At 40.1% G+C, this 20,613-nt stretch overlaps 1 protein-coding gene across 1 annotated transcript; it reads right to left on the bottom strand.

The window, feature by feature from the left end:
* Nucleotides 1–3,181: 3,181 nt before the first annotated feature.
* recql4 (RecQ helicase-like 4) lies at nucleotides 3,182–20,537 on the bottom strand. Its single transcript, XM_017455311.3, has 24 exons — nucleotides 20,224–20,537; nucleotides 19,263–19,296; nucleotides 18,235–18,338; nucleotides 17,967–18,110; nucleotides 16,823–17,805; nucleotides 15,076–15,175; nucleotides 14,824–14,974; nucleotides 13,908–14,039; nucleotides 12,636–12,788; nucleotides 12,437–12,529; nucleotides 11,774–11,910; nucleotides 11,394–11,477; nucleotides 11,110–11,298; nucleotides 10,330–10,512; nucleotides 9,967–10,165; nucleotides 8,916–9,193; nucleotides 8,499–8,633; nucleotides 7,277–7,691; nucleotides 7,037–7,166; nucleotides 5,994–6,151; nucleotides 5,194–5,383; nucleotides 3,883–4,048; nucleotides 3,690–3,798; nucleotides 3,182–3,448 (listed from the first exon to the last, which is right to left on the bottom strand). Exons 1-24 carry the CDS (start codon nucleotides 20,305–20,307, stop codon nucleotides 3,327–3,329), a joined length of 4,473 nt encoding a protein of 1,490 aa, XP_017310800.1. The 5' UTR covers nucleotides 20,308–20,537; the 3' UTR covers nucleotides 3,182–3,326.
* Between the last annotated feature and the right edge of the window lie 76 nt (nucleotides 20,538–20,613).

Genomic DNA, 20,613 nt, shown 5'->3' with positions numbered 1-20,613 from the left:
CCCTTAAAGTGGAAAAGCTCTGGAATCAAGATCTAAACTCACATAATTAAAGTGGTGAAGCTTCACACTCATTAACTTCTGAAAATTTGATAGACAACCACAAATCTGTCATTCTCCAATTAAATCAGCTTGGAAAAAGGAAAGGAAAACAATTGTAGCTTGTCTTTTCTATCGTCTTCACCTTCATATACGTTTTATTATAAACTCAGGAAAAAGAAAAGAAAAAGAGAAAGTCCCCTTTTCAGGAGACTGTATTTTGAAGATAATTTTGTCAAACCTAAATAAGCTTTACAGATCTTTGTTGGAAAGGGTTTAAACGAGGTTCGTGCTTGTTTAATGCTTGTTCAGTGAACCATAAACGATTATTGCACATGCACCTGTGGAACAGTCCTTAAGACACTGACAGTTTACAGGCGCTAGGTAATTAAGGTCACAGTTACAATAAGTTAGGACACTAAAGAGACCTTTCTACCGACTCTGAAAAACACCAGAGGAAAGATGTGTAGGGTTTCTGCTCACCTGCGTGAACATGCCATAGACCTGCTGCAGGGAGGCATGAGGACTGCAGATGTGTTCAGAGCAATAAACTGCAATGTCTGTAATGTAAGACGCCTGAGACGGTGCTACAGGGAGACAGGAAGGACAGCTGATCGTTCATGCGGACTCGCTCGTTCTAACGTTTTCGTTTCTATAGTAACGGTTAAATCACAGGGACTTTTACATGGACGCTCCACGTAAACAATTTTTATTTATTTATTTTTTTTTAAAAGAAAAACCTTTGTAATTGTTAACATACTGAAGTTTTTGCTGATGTTTAATTACCATTTTTGGAAGGAATCTATAGCGCAAGGACCAACTATACAGGGACACGACATTAAATGTTACTACAAATGGATAAAAAGTATGATGTACTGTTCTATAGTTAATGAAGATGTCATTCTTGGCAATGTGCTGTGGTATTTATAGTGGATATAATGCAAGTTACAATGTTAAATATAACTATGAAAGAATAAAAACCTGACAAGCTCTTTAGTAGATGAAAAATTGTTAATCTAGGCAAAATACTGCGGTGTAAGAGGAATAAAACACTTCAATACGGGACTTTAGAGGGAAATAATCCACTTCAGGATGGTAATGTTATAACAGCTAGCCCGCCACCCCCACCCCTCATGTTTTGTTCCTTACATAAATTGCTGTCTTATGATGCTACACACATGGAACGTTGGTCCGGGGTTGTTCAATTAAACCCGGTGAAACACCAGGAAGTCTGATTTTACCAGATGTTTTCAAAATCCTGGAGTATTTCTAATCAGCTGTCCATGTAAGACTGTGCTTACTTTAGAGTTAATCTACAATCTGGTGTTAGCTTTCAGGTCCAAATATCATCCAGGGAGAAAAAAAAAAAAAAAAATCTGCACACTGATAGCAAAGCTGTTTACATAAAATAAAACCAAGTGAACAATGATGATGGAAAAACCACACAATTTCAGTTTCCTTATGGTACATGCTTTACTCGCCCGTGTGTGTGTGAGAAAATGCGCTCATATTTTATCAACAGGAAGAAAGATGTGCTGGGAAACATTGTGCTTCATAACAAAGCCTGAAAAAAAAGTCAGTGTGAGACATCTGCAAAAACTGATAGGCGTAAAACTGTGAAATGCTGTGAAGGAAGCACAAGAGATCATGAACATTACTGAAGTTTCAACAAGCGAGCATTCCAACAAGGAAATAAGTGAGTGTGTAATGAAACTCACAATCCTGAGAGAAGATAAACGCTAAAAGCCGACGAGTTCAAGGGCTGAAGTTTGGCTGGTGTGGGAGATATAGATTGTTCGATCGAGAAAGTAATTAATTACCCCGAATGAGACGGAGGGAATAACACGGGGTAAATGTGCACAAATTTCAACAGGGATAAAAACACATGGGGTGTGCGGTTATTGGAAAACAATCAGAGACGAAGAGGTGTTATCATTGTTTTAGTTCATGTTATTACTTGCATCATAACAACTATAAAACAGTAATAAAAAAAATGCTGCGTGTCACGAGAACGCACTAAGTTCTCCAACCTGGAGACTTTCCCCCCACGTCTGACTGTGCTGGCACTGGAGACTCCTTCCATAACTGATAAACAAACGTCACCTTATAGGGAACTTCAGCACATGAAGTACAGTTTTTTCCTTTGTTAAACAACAGGATGTTTATTATTAGGCTTAGATCATAAGGACTTTCTGCCATACAAGTCCCTGTGTATGAGCTGTTACTATGGAAACAGTAACGTATTCGAACGAGTGCATCAATACAAAAATGTGATTTGCCTTACAAGACGGCATTACTGTCAGAGCTGCTGCTCAGATGTATAAATGAGAGAAATGTAAGCCACTCTGGATAAGGGCGTCTGCCGAATGTCATAAATGTACATGTAAACACTGCCCTCTAGTGTACGTGCCATGTTAATGCGCTGGATTGGAAAGCAAGAGGGAAAAATCAAGAGACATCAAAAACTGAAACAATGGCCCTCAGGCATGCTAAAATGAACTGATTACTGACAAAGCAAACAATCAGGGGCTTCAGCGACTGAATTTGCATCATTATGCAACCAGAAAACATCCCAAAATAGGTTTCATAATATAAAAATATAAGCAGTGATTGTCTTCATGGGCATATTGTGCTTTAAAACACTTTAATTTTGCCGATGTCAAGTTTTCATACTTTAAAACTTTAAAAGGGTATGCCAAATTATTATTAGTAGTAGTAAAAGTAGAAGGAGGAGGAAGAGGAGTACTTTGTATTGTTGCAAAATTTGTAATAATTTATTCAGGTTTTAAAGCTCAATTGTTTGGGTTTTTTTTTTTAATACTAAAGTATTTTAATTAAAGGTTACTTTAAAAATTACTCTTTGGTTTTCATTATGATAAATAAAAAGCTTTCTACTTTGAAATCTTTTTTTCTATACTTTTTACATAATTTTATCCAACACACTTTCTTTTTATATTATGAAACGAGAGTTAATAAAAATATCTATTTAATATTTAACAGTATTCTGCATTTTATTCTCTTACTGACAGTGGAATCCTTTCCATCTTTGACCTATATTTAAAAGTCTGTAAATAGTCCTTACTTTGCAGTTCTGCTCTGTGCTTCAGTTTGTTGTTTAGTAGTAAAGAAACAATGATACTCAATATGTAGAAAAATAAGTTTTATTCAATATCCAGTAAAACCAATAAATTAGGTCATTTATAAAAGCACAGAGATATAAAATACAGATAAACTGACAAATCTCACACACAACTGAATCAGCAGTGAATAACGGAGGAGTCTCTGTTCAGTTATCTTGTTCTAATAATCTCCTGAGTGGCTAAGCGGATGATCTCATTGAAGTCAAACTGGAGATATTTTCGCCAGTAACGCCGGTCTCGGCCGTACGTCTGCGCCGGATAACACGGGCTTCCTGAGAATCCAGTGTTTATGAATAAAAATTACTACAAAGGAACAAGTTACAACGGAATAGTTTTTTTTTTTATTAATTGTAATAATGAATTATTAACAATAATGATTAGCTTTGTTAGCATTATTCACTGTATGATGTAATGTCAAATGTCTTGATTAAATATGGGGATGGAACATGTAATTACGGACAAATTATGACTTGCAGCAGAAGTCCTTATAGAGACAAAAATGAGGAAACGCACCAATCCCATGGAAAATCCTCGCCACGGCACGGCCTGAGAACTTTTCATCACTCCGACTGGCCAGGAAAGCTCTCACATCAGCACGGATCTGATCCTCCCAGTCCTTCAGCTGACACACAGTCAACAGCACAATGATCAGACTGTTCAAGCTCATGCTGATGAAACATGGCTATAACCTCACACACATACACACCTTAAACTTGCTGAAGGTCTCGTCCTCATCGTCCTGCTCCTCCTTGTACTTGCTCAGGTCCAGGTCTCGCCTCTTCTCAAAATAATCAGCCAGAAGCTCCTTCAGCCTCAGGCTCCTGGCTTCGTCCAGCTCATCCATGCAGAAGCTACAGTTCCGATACGCAACACTGCACGCACATCAACACACTTTCACTTAAGGAGAAAAAAAATCCAACAGGCTAAACACCAACATAAAGTCAAAAATAATAAGTAGGCACAAATAAATAAACAAACAAACAAGGGAACCATTTTAACAGAAACATTATCAGATCAAGACCTTGGAATTCGGAGGCAAAAAATGATATAGATACGTATTTACACGACAGCGCTACTGAATTCTAGATTCTGATTGGTCAGAACGTGACATTTTCAACAACAGCAGCTCTGACAATAGTGGCAGCTTTACTCCAAATCAGAGGCTTATATTAATGCGCTTTTATATGCTATCGTTTCCATAGTAACAACTTGGTAGCATAAGTACTTGAACGCTGGACGATCCGTATAATAATAAACTGATCTTAAAAATAATACTATTGAACAGTAGTGAATCCTTCCATGTGGAGACGTTTATTTATTATTTAGGGAAGGAGTCTCCAGTGGCAGCGCTCGAAACAGATTTGCACTTTCCGGTTTCTTAGTAACATTACAAGCTGCGCTTTGCGCTTTGTTTTTGTCCTCTTGACAGTGGGTGGGGGGATAAAAAAAAAAAAGAGAGGCTGGTGGACAATTAACTGTTTATAGCTGTGATAACAGGAAATACCATGTTTCACAGACACTCCACACATTTAATGTAACAATACATGGATAAAGTAAAGTGTGGCTCGTTTTATAAATAAAAAAATAGAAACTTTGACTAAATTATTGGAGCAGAAGAGGAATGAAATATTTTGTTACATGCGGTTGTAAAGAAAATAATCAACTTTGGTGTTGTACGTCCGGCTGCATGACATCATTAGTGATCATTTTCCTATAACAGCACACCCCAAGTGTTATAGTGATCCTTTTATTTGAACTGCGTTCCACTGAACGTGTGAAGTTTCACACCAACGTATTGTTCAAAAGTCTAAAGAATGCTCTGAAGTAACTCGCTCATACAGTAAGTAGAGAAGAACCCAGCAAGGAGTACATGAATTACGCTTCAACACATCATCACTGAAATTCCAGATAATTCCAAGGTCTCATACGTTTAAACAAGATAAACTCCAAAGCTGAAATAATCGTCAATGAATAAAATTTTTTTTTTTTAAAGTGAGCGTGTGTATATCTGTGTGACCTGCGGAAAGCTTTAAAGGAGGCTTTTAGCTGATAGAGCTGCGTCCTCTCCTGCGTCTGGACCCTGCCGTACAGAAACGCACACACCTCGTCCAGTTCTTCAGCCGCCAGATCTCCATAGGAGCGGAAGTAGAAGGAGAGAGCAGAGAACTCTACGTGGATACCGCTCCGACCTGAGCCTCCAAAAGAACCTGAACACACACACACACACACACACACACCACGTCAATCAATCAATCATAACACTCTGGCAAAACCACATGAGACGAATGGCGAAAAGGATGGACTGAGAGCTTTACAAAGCAAAAGAAGCAACAAGAAACCACTTCCAATGACTATACTGCAAAATAATTCCGAAACTCATTTTCAAGTGCGGACGAGTGTATAGTTTGTGCGTTGTGATGTTACGGAGAACATAAAGATGGGACGGTTAGGAAACACTAGATTTACATTTGACTATGTTCAAGATATTTTCACTTGCGAAAATGAGATTTTTTGCAGTGTAAAGTTACACACTTGCAAGTAGTTCAGTATCTCTGACTTGTTTTAGCGGTTTCTGACACTGGTCATAGCTTCATTAAAGCCAGAAACTCTTTCTTCCTGACCACATGCAGACATTTTGGTATTTTATGAAGCGGCATACATATATATTACACGTAGTATAACCGGGCCAAAAGTGTGTTTAGTGGCAAGAGTGTGATGATTTAGACATGTAGTTTGCATAATAATATAATAATAAAAGATAAAACTGAAGGCTGTAAGTTTCTGACTTGCTAATTATATTATATGTACTGTACGTACCACCCCATTGCAGCTGTCTCAGCCCTCTCTTGACCAGCGGGAGCTGCCAGCCCATCGTGTCTGCCAACTCCACCACGTCAAACTCCAGAGAGTCACAGTCCTCCACCTTCTCGCCGGCCAGCCGTTTCCTCGCCAGGACCACTGCCACGGGAGCACACCTGACACAGCGAGGAGGGTGGGGCCGTGATGCATACATATTAACGTTTACATCATTGCACTGTCGAGTTCTCGATTCTGATTAAACAATCTTCTGACCAATCGGATTCATCTGAACTACACCAGCTACAGAAGTTCCAGTTGCAAGGCAAATCTCTGGTTTATATTAATGTGCGGGTCCTAATTGGTTATTTTCAGAGTGACAACTATCACAGTACACAGACAGTAATCCGAGCTCAAGATTGATTTGGGTACCCTGTGAGGAGGGAATGCTGCACCATTGTACCGCCCTGCTTCTGCACAAGCCCTGGTTCTTGACTAGAGACCGACCGATAGTGTATTTTACCGATACTGATAAGCAAGTTGGGCAGTACCTGCCAATAACCAATTAATCAACTGATAAAACTGATACTGAATGAAAACATAACACTCAAAGTAAAATATTGCTGAACGTTATTACAAAAACAAACAGTACTGACTGTACCATGAAAATGCACTGTACTTTTTCTTTTTAATGTAATACATGCATAAATATTCGTATATATACACTCCAAATAACAAATAAACAGAGACATCCAAAATAAATCAAAAAACACAACACAGTAGAGTTTGCATGTTCTCCCCGTGCTTTGGGGGTTTCCTCCGGGTACTCTGGTTTCCTCCCCCAGTCCAAACACATTCGTTGTCGACTGATTGGCATCTCTAAATTGGTTCTCTAAAATCGGTCGACCTCTATTCTTAACTACTGCAATTCTCTTCTTGCTGGCCCCCAAATGTAATATCTCAGAATGTTATTGCTTGCCTGGTTCATAACTTTTCGCGGTTCTCTCGTGTGGAAGAAACTTTTACATATCCCACAGCTAAACAAGTTCAATTCGAGTACATACACTTTGATGAGCTTGCGGAGCTCCCGAGGTCCTCCGTAACACACCAGGCGACACATTGAGAGGGTCGGATGCATCAGCTCCACCCAGCGCTGAGGGTGGAGCTCCAGGTAACACAGCAAAGTCTCCAAACCTGAGCAGAAAAGAACGCTCGGAAATCGACCACGGTGAATTCACAATGATGCAGCTAAGAAAAAGTGAGTGTTCGTTGTTATTGTCTACATATCATCGGTACTTCCTTACCCTCCTCTGTGATATCCAGCTCGTCCACCGTATCCTGCATTGGAAGCGCTCTCTCGTGAGTGTGACACACACGCTGGCCCGACACACCGCCTTCACTCTCTTGCACCTCTGAACCATTTTCACTTCCTCCCATCTTCTCACCCTCATCTTTTTGTCCGTTCTGTGACTTCTCTTCTTCCCCATGCTGAGCAATGAAACCTTCTGATTCTCCCTCTGTTAGCTGCACTGTTGCTTTGTTCCACTCCTGAGAACGTTCTGGCTGGCGTGGGTTCTGGTGCGTGGTTCTCGTCTGCTCTGGTTCTGTTTGTTGGATCTGGGCGGGTGTTGCTGTGTCTCGCTGTTCATGTTGGTTGTCTCCTGAAGCTTCACAGTGATCCATCAGCTCCATCAGCTCGGCATCATCCACCTCCATGGCCTGGAGAAGGAACAGAAGCACTCAGCTTCATCCATTTTTAATCTGAAGGTTCCACTATTCAGAGCATCGTAGTGAGCTGCATTATCACTATATTTATAATATTTGTGCACCAGATGATGACCAAAGGTTTTACAATGAAATTTGTAATATATGATAGCTATAAAATGGCTACATATGTAATATGAGTTACATGGAAGAACAACTGAAAGTCTGTACATTTTGACATTAAACCTGATTTGCAACGGGGTTGAATCATTTTGATTGCTGGATGAATGATTGGATAGATAGATCAACAGACGGATGGATGGATAGAGGGACAAATGGTTACATGGATGAATGGATGGTTAGCTGATGGGATGGAGAGATGAAAGGATGAATGATTATAAAATTGGATAGATGGATGATTGGATGGATGGATGAAAGGATGGACTGTAAGACAATTGTACAGATGGATGATTGGATGGATAGATGAATGGCTAGATAAACAAGGATGGATGAATGGACAGATAGATGCATGATTGGATGGATAGATCAATAGACGGATGGATGGATAGAGGATCAAATCATTACATGGATGAATGTATGGTTAGATGATGGGATGGATGGATAGACAAATGCCTGCATAAATGATTGTATATAAGACTGGATGGTAAAGATGGATGATTAGATAACTGAATGTCTGGATGGATACACCCACTTCCACAACTGTCCCTTAGGTCACGTGGGATTCCGATGCACACGTCTAACGTGAACCATTGGATAAGTAAAATTCCAAACCTGGCCGATCACAGTGCTCGAATCAGTTACCTGGGCCAATTCCTGGTGCTGATGGATACGCCTGCACTTGCAGGGAGGGAAAACTTTCTGCACCAGCCTCTTGACAGTAAAGTGGTCCACGGTATCTGCATAGATGTGTCTGCGCAGCTCGTGCAGATCTCCACCCTGTGCAAATGACAAAATCAGGTACAGCTTGCAGTTTAATCCTCATACATTCTTCAAGTTTGTATTTAACAACGCTCTGATCAGGAAGGAGTTAGATCTTTAAATAGACATGAATGTCTTCACTGAATGTGACTGGATTTACATTATCTCTCAATTAGCAATCACAGTTTGGCAAGGATTACATTTGGCAATGAGAACAGCTGGGCTTATCAACTACTTTTATATGCACCAAATGCACCAATCCCATCCCTAGTTCTTATATGCTGACGTTATTAAGCTCACTTCCGGATCCAGGAACAGGTGGCAGTGTGCGGGTTCTCCGTCTCTTCCGGCTCGTCCAATCTCCTGCACGTAGCTCTCGAAGCTCTTGGGCATATTGTAGTGTATGATACCACGCACATCTGACTTGTCCAAGCCCATTCCGAATGCCACAGTGGCCACCACCACCCGCAGCTCGCCACACATGAAGTTATTCTGCACACGCCGGCGCTCTGAGGCCGACATGCCCGCGTGGTACGCTTCAGCGATCCACTTCAGCGGCTTCCGGATCTTCTTCCTGGCTGAGGTTTGGGCAACATAACGCACGGTAAAGTTATGAGTTACTGCAACAATGCTGCAGAATCTATCCATGTTAACCTGAAGATTTAAAATCAGAGAAAAACCACTGCAACAAAACAGTCATCTTGTAAGTAAAGTCCACAGTAAAATAGACTCGAGTAAAATACTTCTCGCTTAGCCCTTGCTTCATCTCTACCTAAACAGAACGATGCAGCAGCACTTTAGTAATTTAGTTTGTAAATGTCTGCATTAACGCCATTGAGCTCCTTCACCTCATAGATCACTAACTAGCTGAGCTGAGTCTCTGCTGTAACTTGGCGTCGTATAGCTGCATTGCATTCTGGGACTTTTGACTCCATCTTTTGCTGTCTCCACAAATTCTAAGTTGGATTTCTCATTACTATGAAATTGAACATCACTGTAAAATGCTGAGTGAGAAGTCACAGTGACCGTGAAACCTGAACATTATCCTTTATGTTTTTACCTCCTATTAAACTGCACTAGTCACGTCCTCTTGCGATGTCAGCATGGCACACGACCACTAACCTCTCACGGGAATAAAAAAAGTATAGCATAAAAACTAAACTAGCACCGGAATCGCTACGCACATCACATCACATCTTTCAACATAAACTCTACCCATTCCAGAAAGGGAAGCCTTGTCCCACAACTGCAATAAATGTATTTAATCATGATTTCAAGGTCTGCATTGCATATTTAAAAAATAAATAAATAAATAAATAAGCATTAGCACAACATCCTTTTTGGATTTTACCCAATGCTTTCTTCTTCTTGCTCACAGGATTGTCCTCCTCGACTTCTTTGGCAGGCCGTGAGGACTCTCTCAGCATCACCCCCTGTAGGCAGGTGCGCAGCAACGCAGAGATACGGCTCGTCTCCTCTCGTCTAGTGCAGTACACTATAATGGAGTCAAGTGCACCGAAGCGCTCTCCTTTCATCAAGGACACCAGAGCCTGTGGGAAAACACAATATTAAATATTAAAACACAATATTAAACCCCAGAATTTTCAAAACATCCTCTCTTGAATCCTATCTAGGATCATATTACATTTCAAAAGATCATATTTAGAAACAGGTCACCTGTTTCATCGCAGTAGTAATGTACTGCTGAGTGTACCTGGTCTTTGTCTCCGTCCATGGACACTGAGAGCTGGAGGTTGTGTGGGACGGCAGCCGAGCGAACAGCGATGCCCTCAGAATCCCTGATGCCCAAGTGATGAGCGATGTCCAGCGCAGTGGACAGGGTGGCAGTGGCTGTCAGACCCAGCAAACAGCGCACACCCAGACGATCCCTCAGTACCTACACGCACACCAGGTAATCATTAAGAGTAAGTTAATCACACTCCTGCCATCCTGGGACCTACAGTATAAGCTCCTGCTACATTGCTTTACAGCTGACTACCACCACCATGTTTTAACTGAATAGATATCCTTAGAGCTAGCCTTTAATTTATATTCCACATCATTCCAGAATGGATGGTTGTGATTGGTCACAAGGTGTTGATTTGTTTTCTGTAACAGAAATGTAATTCTTGATAAAGCAGTGTTATCTGTAAGATGATGTTTATGCCTTCCTCAGAATGTGTTCTGCTGTGATGTAGCATGAGCAGTAGCTTTAAAACATTCAGCGGCCAGTTGTGCGTTAGAGGAGAGCCGGTTATTGGGTTGAAAATCGTAAAATGACCAACAATGGAAAATAAAGGAATAGAATAAGGTAATGTTACTATAATAAGAAGTAAGATCACTATCCCTGAACTATGATCTGATAAGTTATTCAATGACTAAATTCATTAAAAGGATTCTTTAATCCACGGCTACGTTAAATGCAAAAACCGTACAGGTTTTTTGAGTGTAATATCAGACTGTATAACGTGCAACGACAGTGGCCAGTCCTCACCTTACACAGTCTGAGGTAGCACGGCCTGAAGTTGTGTGACCACTCAGACACACAGTGAGCTTCATCAATGCAGGCAAAGGCCACAGGGGGGAGCTGATCAGCAGGGGGGAGACAACCGGAGCCAGAGTGACCTCCACCAACCAGAGCTTCGGGAGACAGCAGTAAAACATGAACTTGACCTGCTTTCACCTACACACACACACACACACCGAAAGATTAACGGAAATAACATGCAGATCATATTACAACAACATAGCCTCATTCAACGTTCTGATAAGATTTACCTTTTCAATAGCGGTCTCTCTTTGTTTCAGAGACATGTTGGAATGGATACACGCTGCTTTCAGCTTAGGAGGAATCCCAGAGAGCTGAGAAAAGATGACATCAACAAGCCATATTTACAGATTATCCACTGACACAAGGAGTACATTAAAAACTCTCTGCTCTTACATTTCCATCACTCCTCTCAACAAATATCACATCATCTTTACAATACAAAATATACACGCATCCACACTGTCAATCAGGTTTCAACTAAATAGAGAACCGTATATATGCCGCTAATACGCATCTCTTAGTAAATCCGTTCTGCATCTTCCTGACAGCAGCTCTGTAGTGTATACACCACTGTATGTTATGTCTTATATTGCAGAAGCAGTATTACCTGGTCATCCATTAGCGATACCAAAGGTGACACAACCAGGGTTATGCACTTTGACCTTTGTGCATAGAGGTAGGCAGGGAGCTGGTAGCACAGAGATTTGCCCATGCCAGTGGACAGAACCACAAGGGTAGACAAACCTAAACAATACAATATAATAAACAAAACAAGGCCTGTGAAATGAGGACCACCACCAGACACACATAAGGGACAACCTTGAGTGTCTTATTGCTGCAAATATTCAAGTTTAATATCAGTCATTTCTCCAACTACAAAAAGGAGGTCCACTACGTGACTTGTATGTATGCAACAAAGCAAAAATATTGTTGTTTCGCCAAATTAATACATTTGACTGAGCCTGTAAACTAGTCTGGAAGCTTCACTAGCTGGCTCGTCAGTACAACTGCTAATAAAAACAAATGGCAGATAATATCATTTTATAATTTATTATAATCTATAACTATTTCTTACAAATTTCACAAAATGTACAGTAAATCAGTAAATGCAAGATGAAGACGTTCCTTGGTCAAAGAATCGTGAGTGAGAATCCTCTTCTCACTTCTACTTCAGAAATATTGCGCTTCCTATTTTAGCATGAATCATCATCATCATCATGCAGCCATTGTTTTCTTTTTCATATATTCTCTCTCACACACACCTACACACCTGAAAGGATTCTCATGATGGCCGTCTCTTGGCCGGGCCTAAAGGTCTTGTACCCAAAGTCCCGAAGAGCCTGGTACACCTCAGGAGGAACTTCTGTAGAAGAGATAGTATAATTCTCTCAACTTTTAATTCCACTAGACATACTGTACATCAGATGTTATTCATTTGTTTCTCAGCATGGTGAGATCGATGGATTTACCCTGCACTTTGCCGTCCTCTCGTGGACTGTACAGTGGCTCCATGGGTGGAGGAGGAGCGGGACGCTCGTAGTCGGGTCTCATAACATTTAGCAGGATTTCCTCTCCTCGGTCTTCTTCTTTCTCGTCTGCCTCGTCTCCGACACTCGAGGACACTACCGCAGAAAGAGGTCAGTCTTTACAGTGCAAAAAAAAAAACCCTCATACTTTATTAATGCACTGGAATAATTGTTTCTCGGAGTGAAGCCATATTTCAGCAAACGATGGAACACCAAATACGACCAAATCTTTCGTTTTTTTTTTTATTAGGTTATTTTAGACCGCGTTTAATTTGATTTATGCTTTTAACCAAAGGTAATTAAAAAACTTTTTTTTTTTTTTTTAAACAATTACCTTTGTGTTTATTCACCAAACCATTAACCAATCAGTGATGTTAAATTCTCCAGAAGGTGTTGATTCATTTTCAACAACAGCAGTTCTGACAATAGCTCGGACTATGTGTGTAATTGTTGATACGGTGACGATTTGGGTCACTAAATTTTTGGAAGGAGTCTCCAGTGTCAGCACTTTGTAACAGGACTACAATCGCTATGATAGCTTTTGGACTGCAATGATCACGAACAGTTCTACACTCAGATCTCCATCAGTGAACAGTTCATAACTTTAACAAAATGAACCATGTAAAAATTGTAATGAATTTCCTGGTTATACAATTGCACCATCTGACCATGTAGTACACAGTTATAGAAGAGAATTATTTATAATCGCACTATCCGGTGTCACCCGGATGAGGATGGGTTCCCGTTTGAGTCCGGTTCCTCTCGAGGTTTCTTTCTGGTATCATCTCAGGGAGTTTTTCCTTGCCACCGTCACCTTTGGATTACTCATTAGGGATAAAGTCATACATTTCAAATCTATATCCTGAATTGATATATTTCTGTAAAGCAGCTTTGTGACCATGCCCATTGTTAAAAGCGCTATACGAATACAATTTTAATTGAATTAACAGAGAGTCAGAGATAAAGCTGTAACATTAAGTTTACCGAAACGAGAAAGTCTACAGGACGTTGCACTTGTTATTAGTCTTATTAACTTCAAGAGTAACACTGTACCGCTTTGATAGAGATAATGAATTTAATACAGTTTATTAGGCTAAAATGCACTGTTTCTATTTCTAAAACACTGAAATTCCACATACTTTAATATTTGCCCTTGTTTGACATGTAATATCTGTAACCACAAATGGCAGGTCCTTTTGTTGTTACGATACTCACCAATAGGCTGAGAGCACAGCGTTCCCGTCGCTCTAGCTACTTCCTCTAAGGTGGGCAGCTGGAACGGCTCCTCTTCCTCCTCCTCCAGGGCTGCGTCCTTCTGTGACGCCCCTCCCACACCAGGAGCCAAAGCTAAGACGGACAAAATTTCCAAACAATAAATGTTAATTTGGTGAGAACTGTGAGTGAGAATGTCAGAAAAAACACACGGCGCTTGGGTTCATTTCGGGAACCGACTTGGGAATTTCGTTTTAGACTTACGCTGCATCCCAGTTCGCCTACTATCCATCCTAAACAACATCCGAGATGAAAATTAGCGTGTCGCAAATTGTAGTGTGTTGAAATGAGTATCCCGGCAGTATCCAGGGGGTCTACAATGTCCGGTAGATTTTTGACGTGTGGATCCGCGGACACTTTTTCGGCTAATATCGCCCACAGCTCCATGTGCGAAGGAGGAGGAGTTTTGTGACTGTTCGCGTCGCCGAATTTAAGGAGGTGTAAATGAAATGTGGAAAAAATACATCATGGGAATGGACAATTAAAAGTATAAATTATATGAGGAATAACAAATGAAGAACAGCTGAAATGCAACGCGGAGTCTGTTTACCGGGACAGTGTGGCGTAACTAGGCAATGACATTCGACGTCTTCCGTTAGATGACGTGTTATGTCCCAGTACTCGCGTACTCTTTTGCTACACACTCAAAAGTGCATAATATAAAGTATTGAGGCCAAGCAGTAGCTCATAAAGAAAAACTACAGCTTTTTTAAGTCAACTCAAATTGAACAGCTTTAATCAATGAAAATTTAGTTTTTGTTTCTGATAAACGTTTCAGTTTCTTTTTCGTCAAAAACAAAATGAACACCAGGCTAAAAGGCTTTCCAACAGTTCCCTGTACACTCTTCTGATTTCTCACCTGCTCCACGACAGTCCCGTGCCCAGTGTCCCGTTCCACCACATTTATAGCAGACGTCTCCCTGTCGGTTAAACCCTCCGAATCTTCCTCTGCCCCGCCCACCGCCTCCGCCAAACCTCTCGCCCTTCAGCTGGAACTTCTGCACGTACATCTGCAAATGACACACAAACACAATTCCATTCACTTTTTCTGATGAGTTACAACACGAGAAGGAGATTTGAAGCGGTTTTGTTTTATTTCAGTTCCACTCACATGCTTGCGGAGAGCTGCACCCCTCAGGGCAAACCCTTTAACATGAGATTTCTTCTTCAGGTTGATTTTCACAAAGTTTCCGTCTGTGTTTTTGGTCACCCTTATGCGAATGAGGAAAAATAAGTAGCTTGAATAACATTTCCTTTGTAATATATTCACACAACAGACTCGGAAACTGAAAATATCTAGAAACGTATGGGAAATTTCACATGTACTAGTGACTAGGGGTGAGCGATATGACACAAATATCATATCACGATGTTGGTAGACATTTCTACAATACACAATATGCAGATCAATGTAAAAGTGAACGTTACAAAATATTCCACAAAAGATCAGTGTTGTTGTTGTTTTGTTATTTATGAGAAGACCTTTATTTAACACATACAAAATGGTTTTATTTTATTATAAAAAAATTTTTTTTTTTCTTCAATAAATAAATTGTTTTAAAAATCAATACAATTTTAACTTTATTTATTTTCCTTTCACTTGTTTTTTCCCCCCAATTTTAAAGATTCAGTGCACAATTTTAACCCTTAACAATTTAGAATTTATTTTTTAAATAAAAAGATATTGCAATAGCAGAGATGTCATAATTTATCACCATCAATATAACGATTCGATCTTTTCATACTAGTAACTTTATTTTACTTCTAAAGTGTCATATAAATCTCAAAATCTGAATGAATAAAGCACTTCAGACCTTCATGTAGCTGCAAAAAAAAAAAAAAAAAATCTGCAACATCAATAAAGTCTTTTCAGCTTATTATCGAACAGCTTAATATGTTCAGGATGCAGTATTAATGTCTACCAGACAGTGAACTTTTTTTCACGCGGTAGTGATCATTTCATAATTTTATCGTAAATTGTAAAGATCTGCAACACCGAAAAATCACTTTAAAAAAAAAAAAAAAAAAAAAAAAAAAAATTAAAAAAAAAAAAAAAAAAAACCTTCCTATTCACTAAAAAATTTTATATGCCAGTGAGGTCAAATGCTTGATTCTGATTCTTCTGTATAACCTCAAGGCTCGGACAGCAGTCATCTCGTACATGGCGACTTGTACGGCAGATATATAATCTAAGACTAATAATAAACATTTTTTAAAAAGTCTCGTTTAAGAAAGTAAACCGTATAATCAATATTTTTGTTTGTGCAAACGATTTGTTGTGTTTCTGTTAGGACACGTTTACATAATGTTTCTAGAAGGAGTCTCGACTGCAATGACAGGACAGTCTTCAGAACAGACACGTTTACGCCAGTCTCTCGCTAAAAATGAAAAAATGCATTTTAGAGAGAGAGGGGCTCTGAGAAATCCTGTACGGACTGAACATTAACTCTAACTCGAAAACATTAAAACTATGTGATGTGTTGCTCATTAATAAATTAAACCTTGTAATCACTGGCCAAATGCTGTGGTATAAGCGGAATAACACACTCGCATCTACATTTACATTTAACACACTCGCATCTTCATTTTCCAATAAAACAAGATGTCAAGCATTTCTCAGTTTACTTCTACCCATTTCTCACTCAGGTCTTCGACTTCTAAAGTACTTTACTTGAACTCGTTTCATGACGTTAAACCAAAAATGTTAACATAGGGTGTTTACTGACTGAGGCATTCGATTACCAAGGAATTAGAAATATGTGTTAGACTTGCGCTAGGCATGTAGAACACAGCATTTTTAAATACTTGAGTTAAATTAATTGGGATAAGATCAGTACACAGGTCTTACTGAGCCTCACCTGCTTCTGACTGGATTTTTCTTCCTGGATAACACTGCTTTCACGTCCTCCTCATTCACTTCTCCTAGCAGGTTCTCCTGAGGCATCTTTGATTTCTGAGGTACTTTAGTCTCAAGAGTGCTTTCTGCCTCCTCGGCACCTCTTCCTTTCTTTTTGCGTCCTTTTTTAACAGGCTCCTCCTCCACGGAGTCATCTTTCTTGGTCCTGCGTTTCTTTTGGACACTTTCGGTTTGCCCTGCTTGTTCTTCTACTTTTTCGGTTTCTCTCGGCCTTTTCCGTCCCTTTTTTCTTACAACCTTCTGCTCATAATCTGAACCTTCAGAGTCTTGAGCTTTCCTTGATCTGGGTTTTTTTGTTTGTTTTCTGGCTTCTAAAGAAGGACTGGATTCATCGGTCCCGTCCTGACCCTCTGAAACACGATCGAGCTTCATTTCTATATCAGCGGTTCCCAAACTGTCATCAACATCTACCGGAAGTTCCTCAACGCGTACCCGAGACACGTCCTCCGATGACGCCGAGTCTCTCAATGCTCCATTCATCGCAGCCACTTTTTCACTTCTAGCACTACTTGGAACGACCCGGTCTTTTTCTGGCAGGTCTAAATTACCCGTGACCGGTATGTGCTCGTCTTTCACCGCAGTGAAGACCTGACAGCGCTCCAGCCAGCCCCTGTCCACACACGATAGCCTCTTGGTCATGGACTGCCTGAGGAACTGGGCTTTCTCCAGGCTCTTATCTGGAGTCTTCGTGCTTAGTGAGGACAGTTTAGAAGGAGTGAAAGAAGGAAAGGGATCTGACGGTTCGTCCTCGCCGTTTCCAGTTTGAGCTGGAGGACAGGCGGACAGCGCTGGACTAGTGTTAGCAGGTTTTGAGGAAGGAGTACTCATGTCCTCATGTGCCGTGCAAGCGGTTCCACCGTCTTTCCAGTTCTTTCCTGGGTTTCGCCGAGGGGTGACAGCTTTCTTCAGAGAAAATGATCGATCCTAAAATATGTCAATAAATAATAAATGAAAGACCGGTTATGTTTCTATTTAAACGTTTCACACATTTTAAGCACATTACAGCCCGCACCACTGGTGACTGAGAACCGCTGGTTTAAACTGAGGACTCTATATGGGACGTTAGTTAAACTTCATATATTTACCTTCGATAAAGAGTTGATGAGATTGGACTTCAGCTTCATACCAAAGTACTGGGAAGAGGCTTGCAATGTCTCCTTATCTCTAGAAGTGAGTTTGGGTGTTGCTGCAGGCAGGTTTTTACGATTGAGATGAGAACCCCAGCAGTCCTTTTAAAGAGTTTTAGAAACAAATTCAAATAGTGAGTCAGTGCTCTGTGTGAAAAAAAAAAAAAAAAGGTCACATAGAAACACTAAATAAGTAGATAAATAAATAAACAAATAAGCATCTAACGCCGCAGTCTGGAGACTGGACATCCTTCTTGTGTACGTGATCCTCGTTCTCACTTGTGGTCTTCTCCTTTGCCTCTTTGAGCATGCGGTACTCTTTGTAAAGTTCTGCAAGAGAACACAGATTTAGACAGGATGTAATACCAAATACAACTTTTCCACACGGAGATATGTATTTAGCATTTTTGGAAGGAGTCCCCAGCGTTAGCCCCTTTGTAACAGTCTGTGTTTTGCAGTTTTTCAGTAACATGACAGGATGCATTTTTTTGTCGTCTTGTCAGTTCCTCCAGGATTTCGTGATCGCAGAAACTAATGCAAAATCAAGCAAAACGCCCCAATCTTCTGAGGAGCTCTCAGTTTTTTAAGTTTACCACAAGTCTGGGCCGAGACGCGTCTTGTGACGTCATCACAACGCAACGTGCACTCGGCCAAAGCCCTCTTCGATTCACGCGAGTCGAACATAAGTACAGCTAAAAGAACTCGTTTAAAAACAAACATCTCTACGAAGAATTTCGGGCAATTGTAATTTCACCAATTGAAGTAGTTTTCTAAAGAAAAGAAAAAAAAAACACAAAATTCTGCAAGTTGTAGCACAAATTTGGGAAAAAAGCCGCAGCAAATTCAAGCATTTTTGGCTGTGACAACCACAAAAAGAAATCCGCAAAATCCTGAACGGACTGACTTGTTAACTTCAAGAGCGAGAGAGAGAGAGAGAGAGAGAGAGAGAGAGAGAGAGAGCGAGAGCGAGCGAGCGAGCGAGAGAGAGAGAGAGAGAGGGAACGAAGTCAACTATAGACTAAGTGTTAACAGGAACTAACTCGTTTCAACTGTAAACAGATAACATATACATGACGTGTCCTTATTTAATAAAACAAAAACTGGAAAATTGCTGTGGTATAACAGGAATAAAACACTTCAAGATGTGCTCCTGGAAAATAACCAACTTCATAGTGGTAACAGTAATATGATGTAACAATAAAAACTGTAAGGTGGAAAAAATGTAGATTATCGCAGATACCATAACGTACTTACTTTTCGTGTCTTCTGGAGCTGCAGCAATATCATCCTGAAAAAGAAAAACTTCCTGGTTAAGCTCTGATACATCCATTTCCTTTAATCTAACCACTGGTTTTTAAATAAACAAAGCCCTTAATAACTATCCTTCTTGTACAACAAAGACTATACTGACATTCTCAGTCCGTTATTTGTTGACCCACCATATAGATACACTTTGTAGGAGAGCGAGACAGAGAGAAGAAAAGAGAGACTGGTGAAGGAAGAACTGTTTCTAGCTGTTATAATGTAAGTGATAACTGGAACTAACTTGGAAGTTCCACAACGTAAGGTGTAAAAATAAACGGATAAAAAGTATGACATATCGTGTGGTATACAAGGAATAAAGTACTCCATGGCATGCTGTTATGGGAAAATAATGAGCTTCAGGTTGGTATCAGTAACTCCACTGAGCTCAACGAGAAGAGCTGATGTTCAGATGTTATGGCATTACCGAGGCTACATCTTCAAAATGAAGATACAAAGCAGCTACCAACTTGACAGTAGTGTCTACAATAGCAATTTGATCAGTGTTTGTTTAGTTCAACCATACAATGTCTATGTGGGATGGGAATTCTGGCTTTTTTTGTGAATCACCAATAAGAACCGACTCTTTCGACACAGACGGATCATTACCATTTTTCCTTTACAACCTTCACTGACATGCTGCTTAATACATACAGTTCAGGCTCAGGTGTAAAATTGAGTTTTCCGTGGCAGCAATTCGATTTTGAACAGAGTTGTTGCCGGTATAGACCGAAAAAAGGGCTCATTTTGCGAATCGGCTCAAATAAGAGATTCGGCTCAAAAAACCGACTCCGTCGAGAATGACACCTCACTAACATATTTTCCGAACCGTGAAAATAGTACGCTTTTTAAATTAACAGCTAACAAAAAGAAAGTGTCAAAACAATTTAAAAGTGTATCGTGTCGAACTTACCTTGTTTGGTTTTCTGTTGTGTGTTTGAACAAACGAGTGTTCCCACTGTTTTAACTGAATTTTTAAGTCATTATATCGGTCCATGATAGCAACAAGGCTTCCGTTTAGCTCGCGCTGAAATACGTTATTGCGGCATTAGCAATTAGGTGTTGTTGTTTTTTCTCAATGTCATACTTTTCCCAAAGTGCTTTATCTTTCCTTAATTAATTTTAAATTAATTTCGCAAACTATAAGCACACAGTTACAGTTCAACTGCGACGCCAAACTTTAAACATAGCGCGCGAAAATGACACGCGCGCCACATAAACACGGAAAGAGGCGTTTCCGTATTCCCTATCAAAATAAGAGTTCCCATACTAAGCTAAGAGCATTAATCGCGACGGATTTACT

The sequence above is a fragment of the Ictalurus punctatus genome, chromosome 24 (assembly GCF_001660625.3).
Source record: "Ictalurus punctatus breed USDA103 chromosome 24, Coco_2.0, whole genome shotgun sequence".
Lineage (NCBI taxonomy): Eukaryota > Metazoa > Chordata > Actinopteri > Siluriformes > Ictaluridae > Ictalurus > Ictalurus punctatus.
The sequence above is the reverse complement of the archived record's forward strand: the minus strand, read 5'-3'. Positions and strand labels throughout refer to the sequence as shown.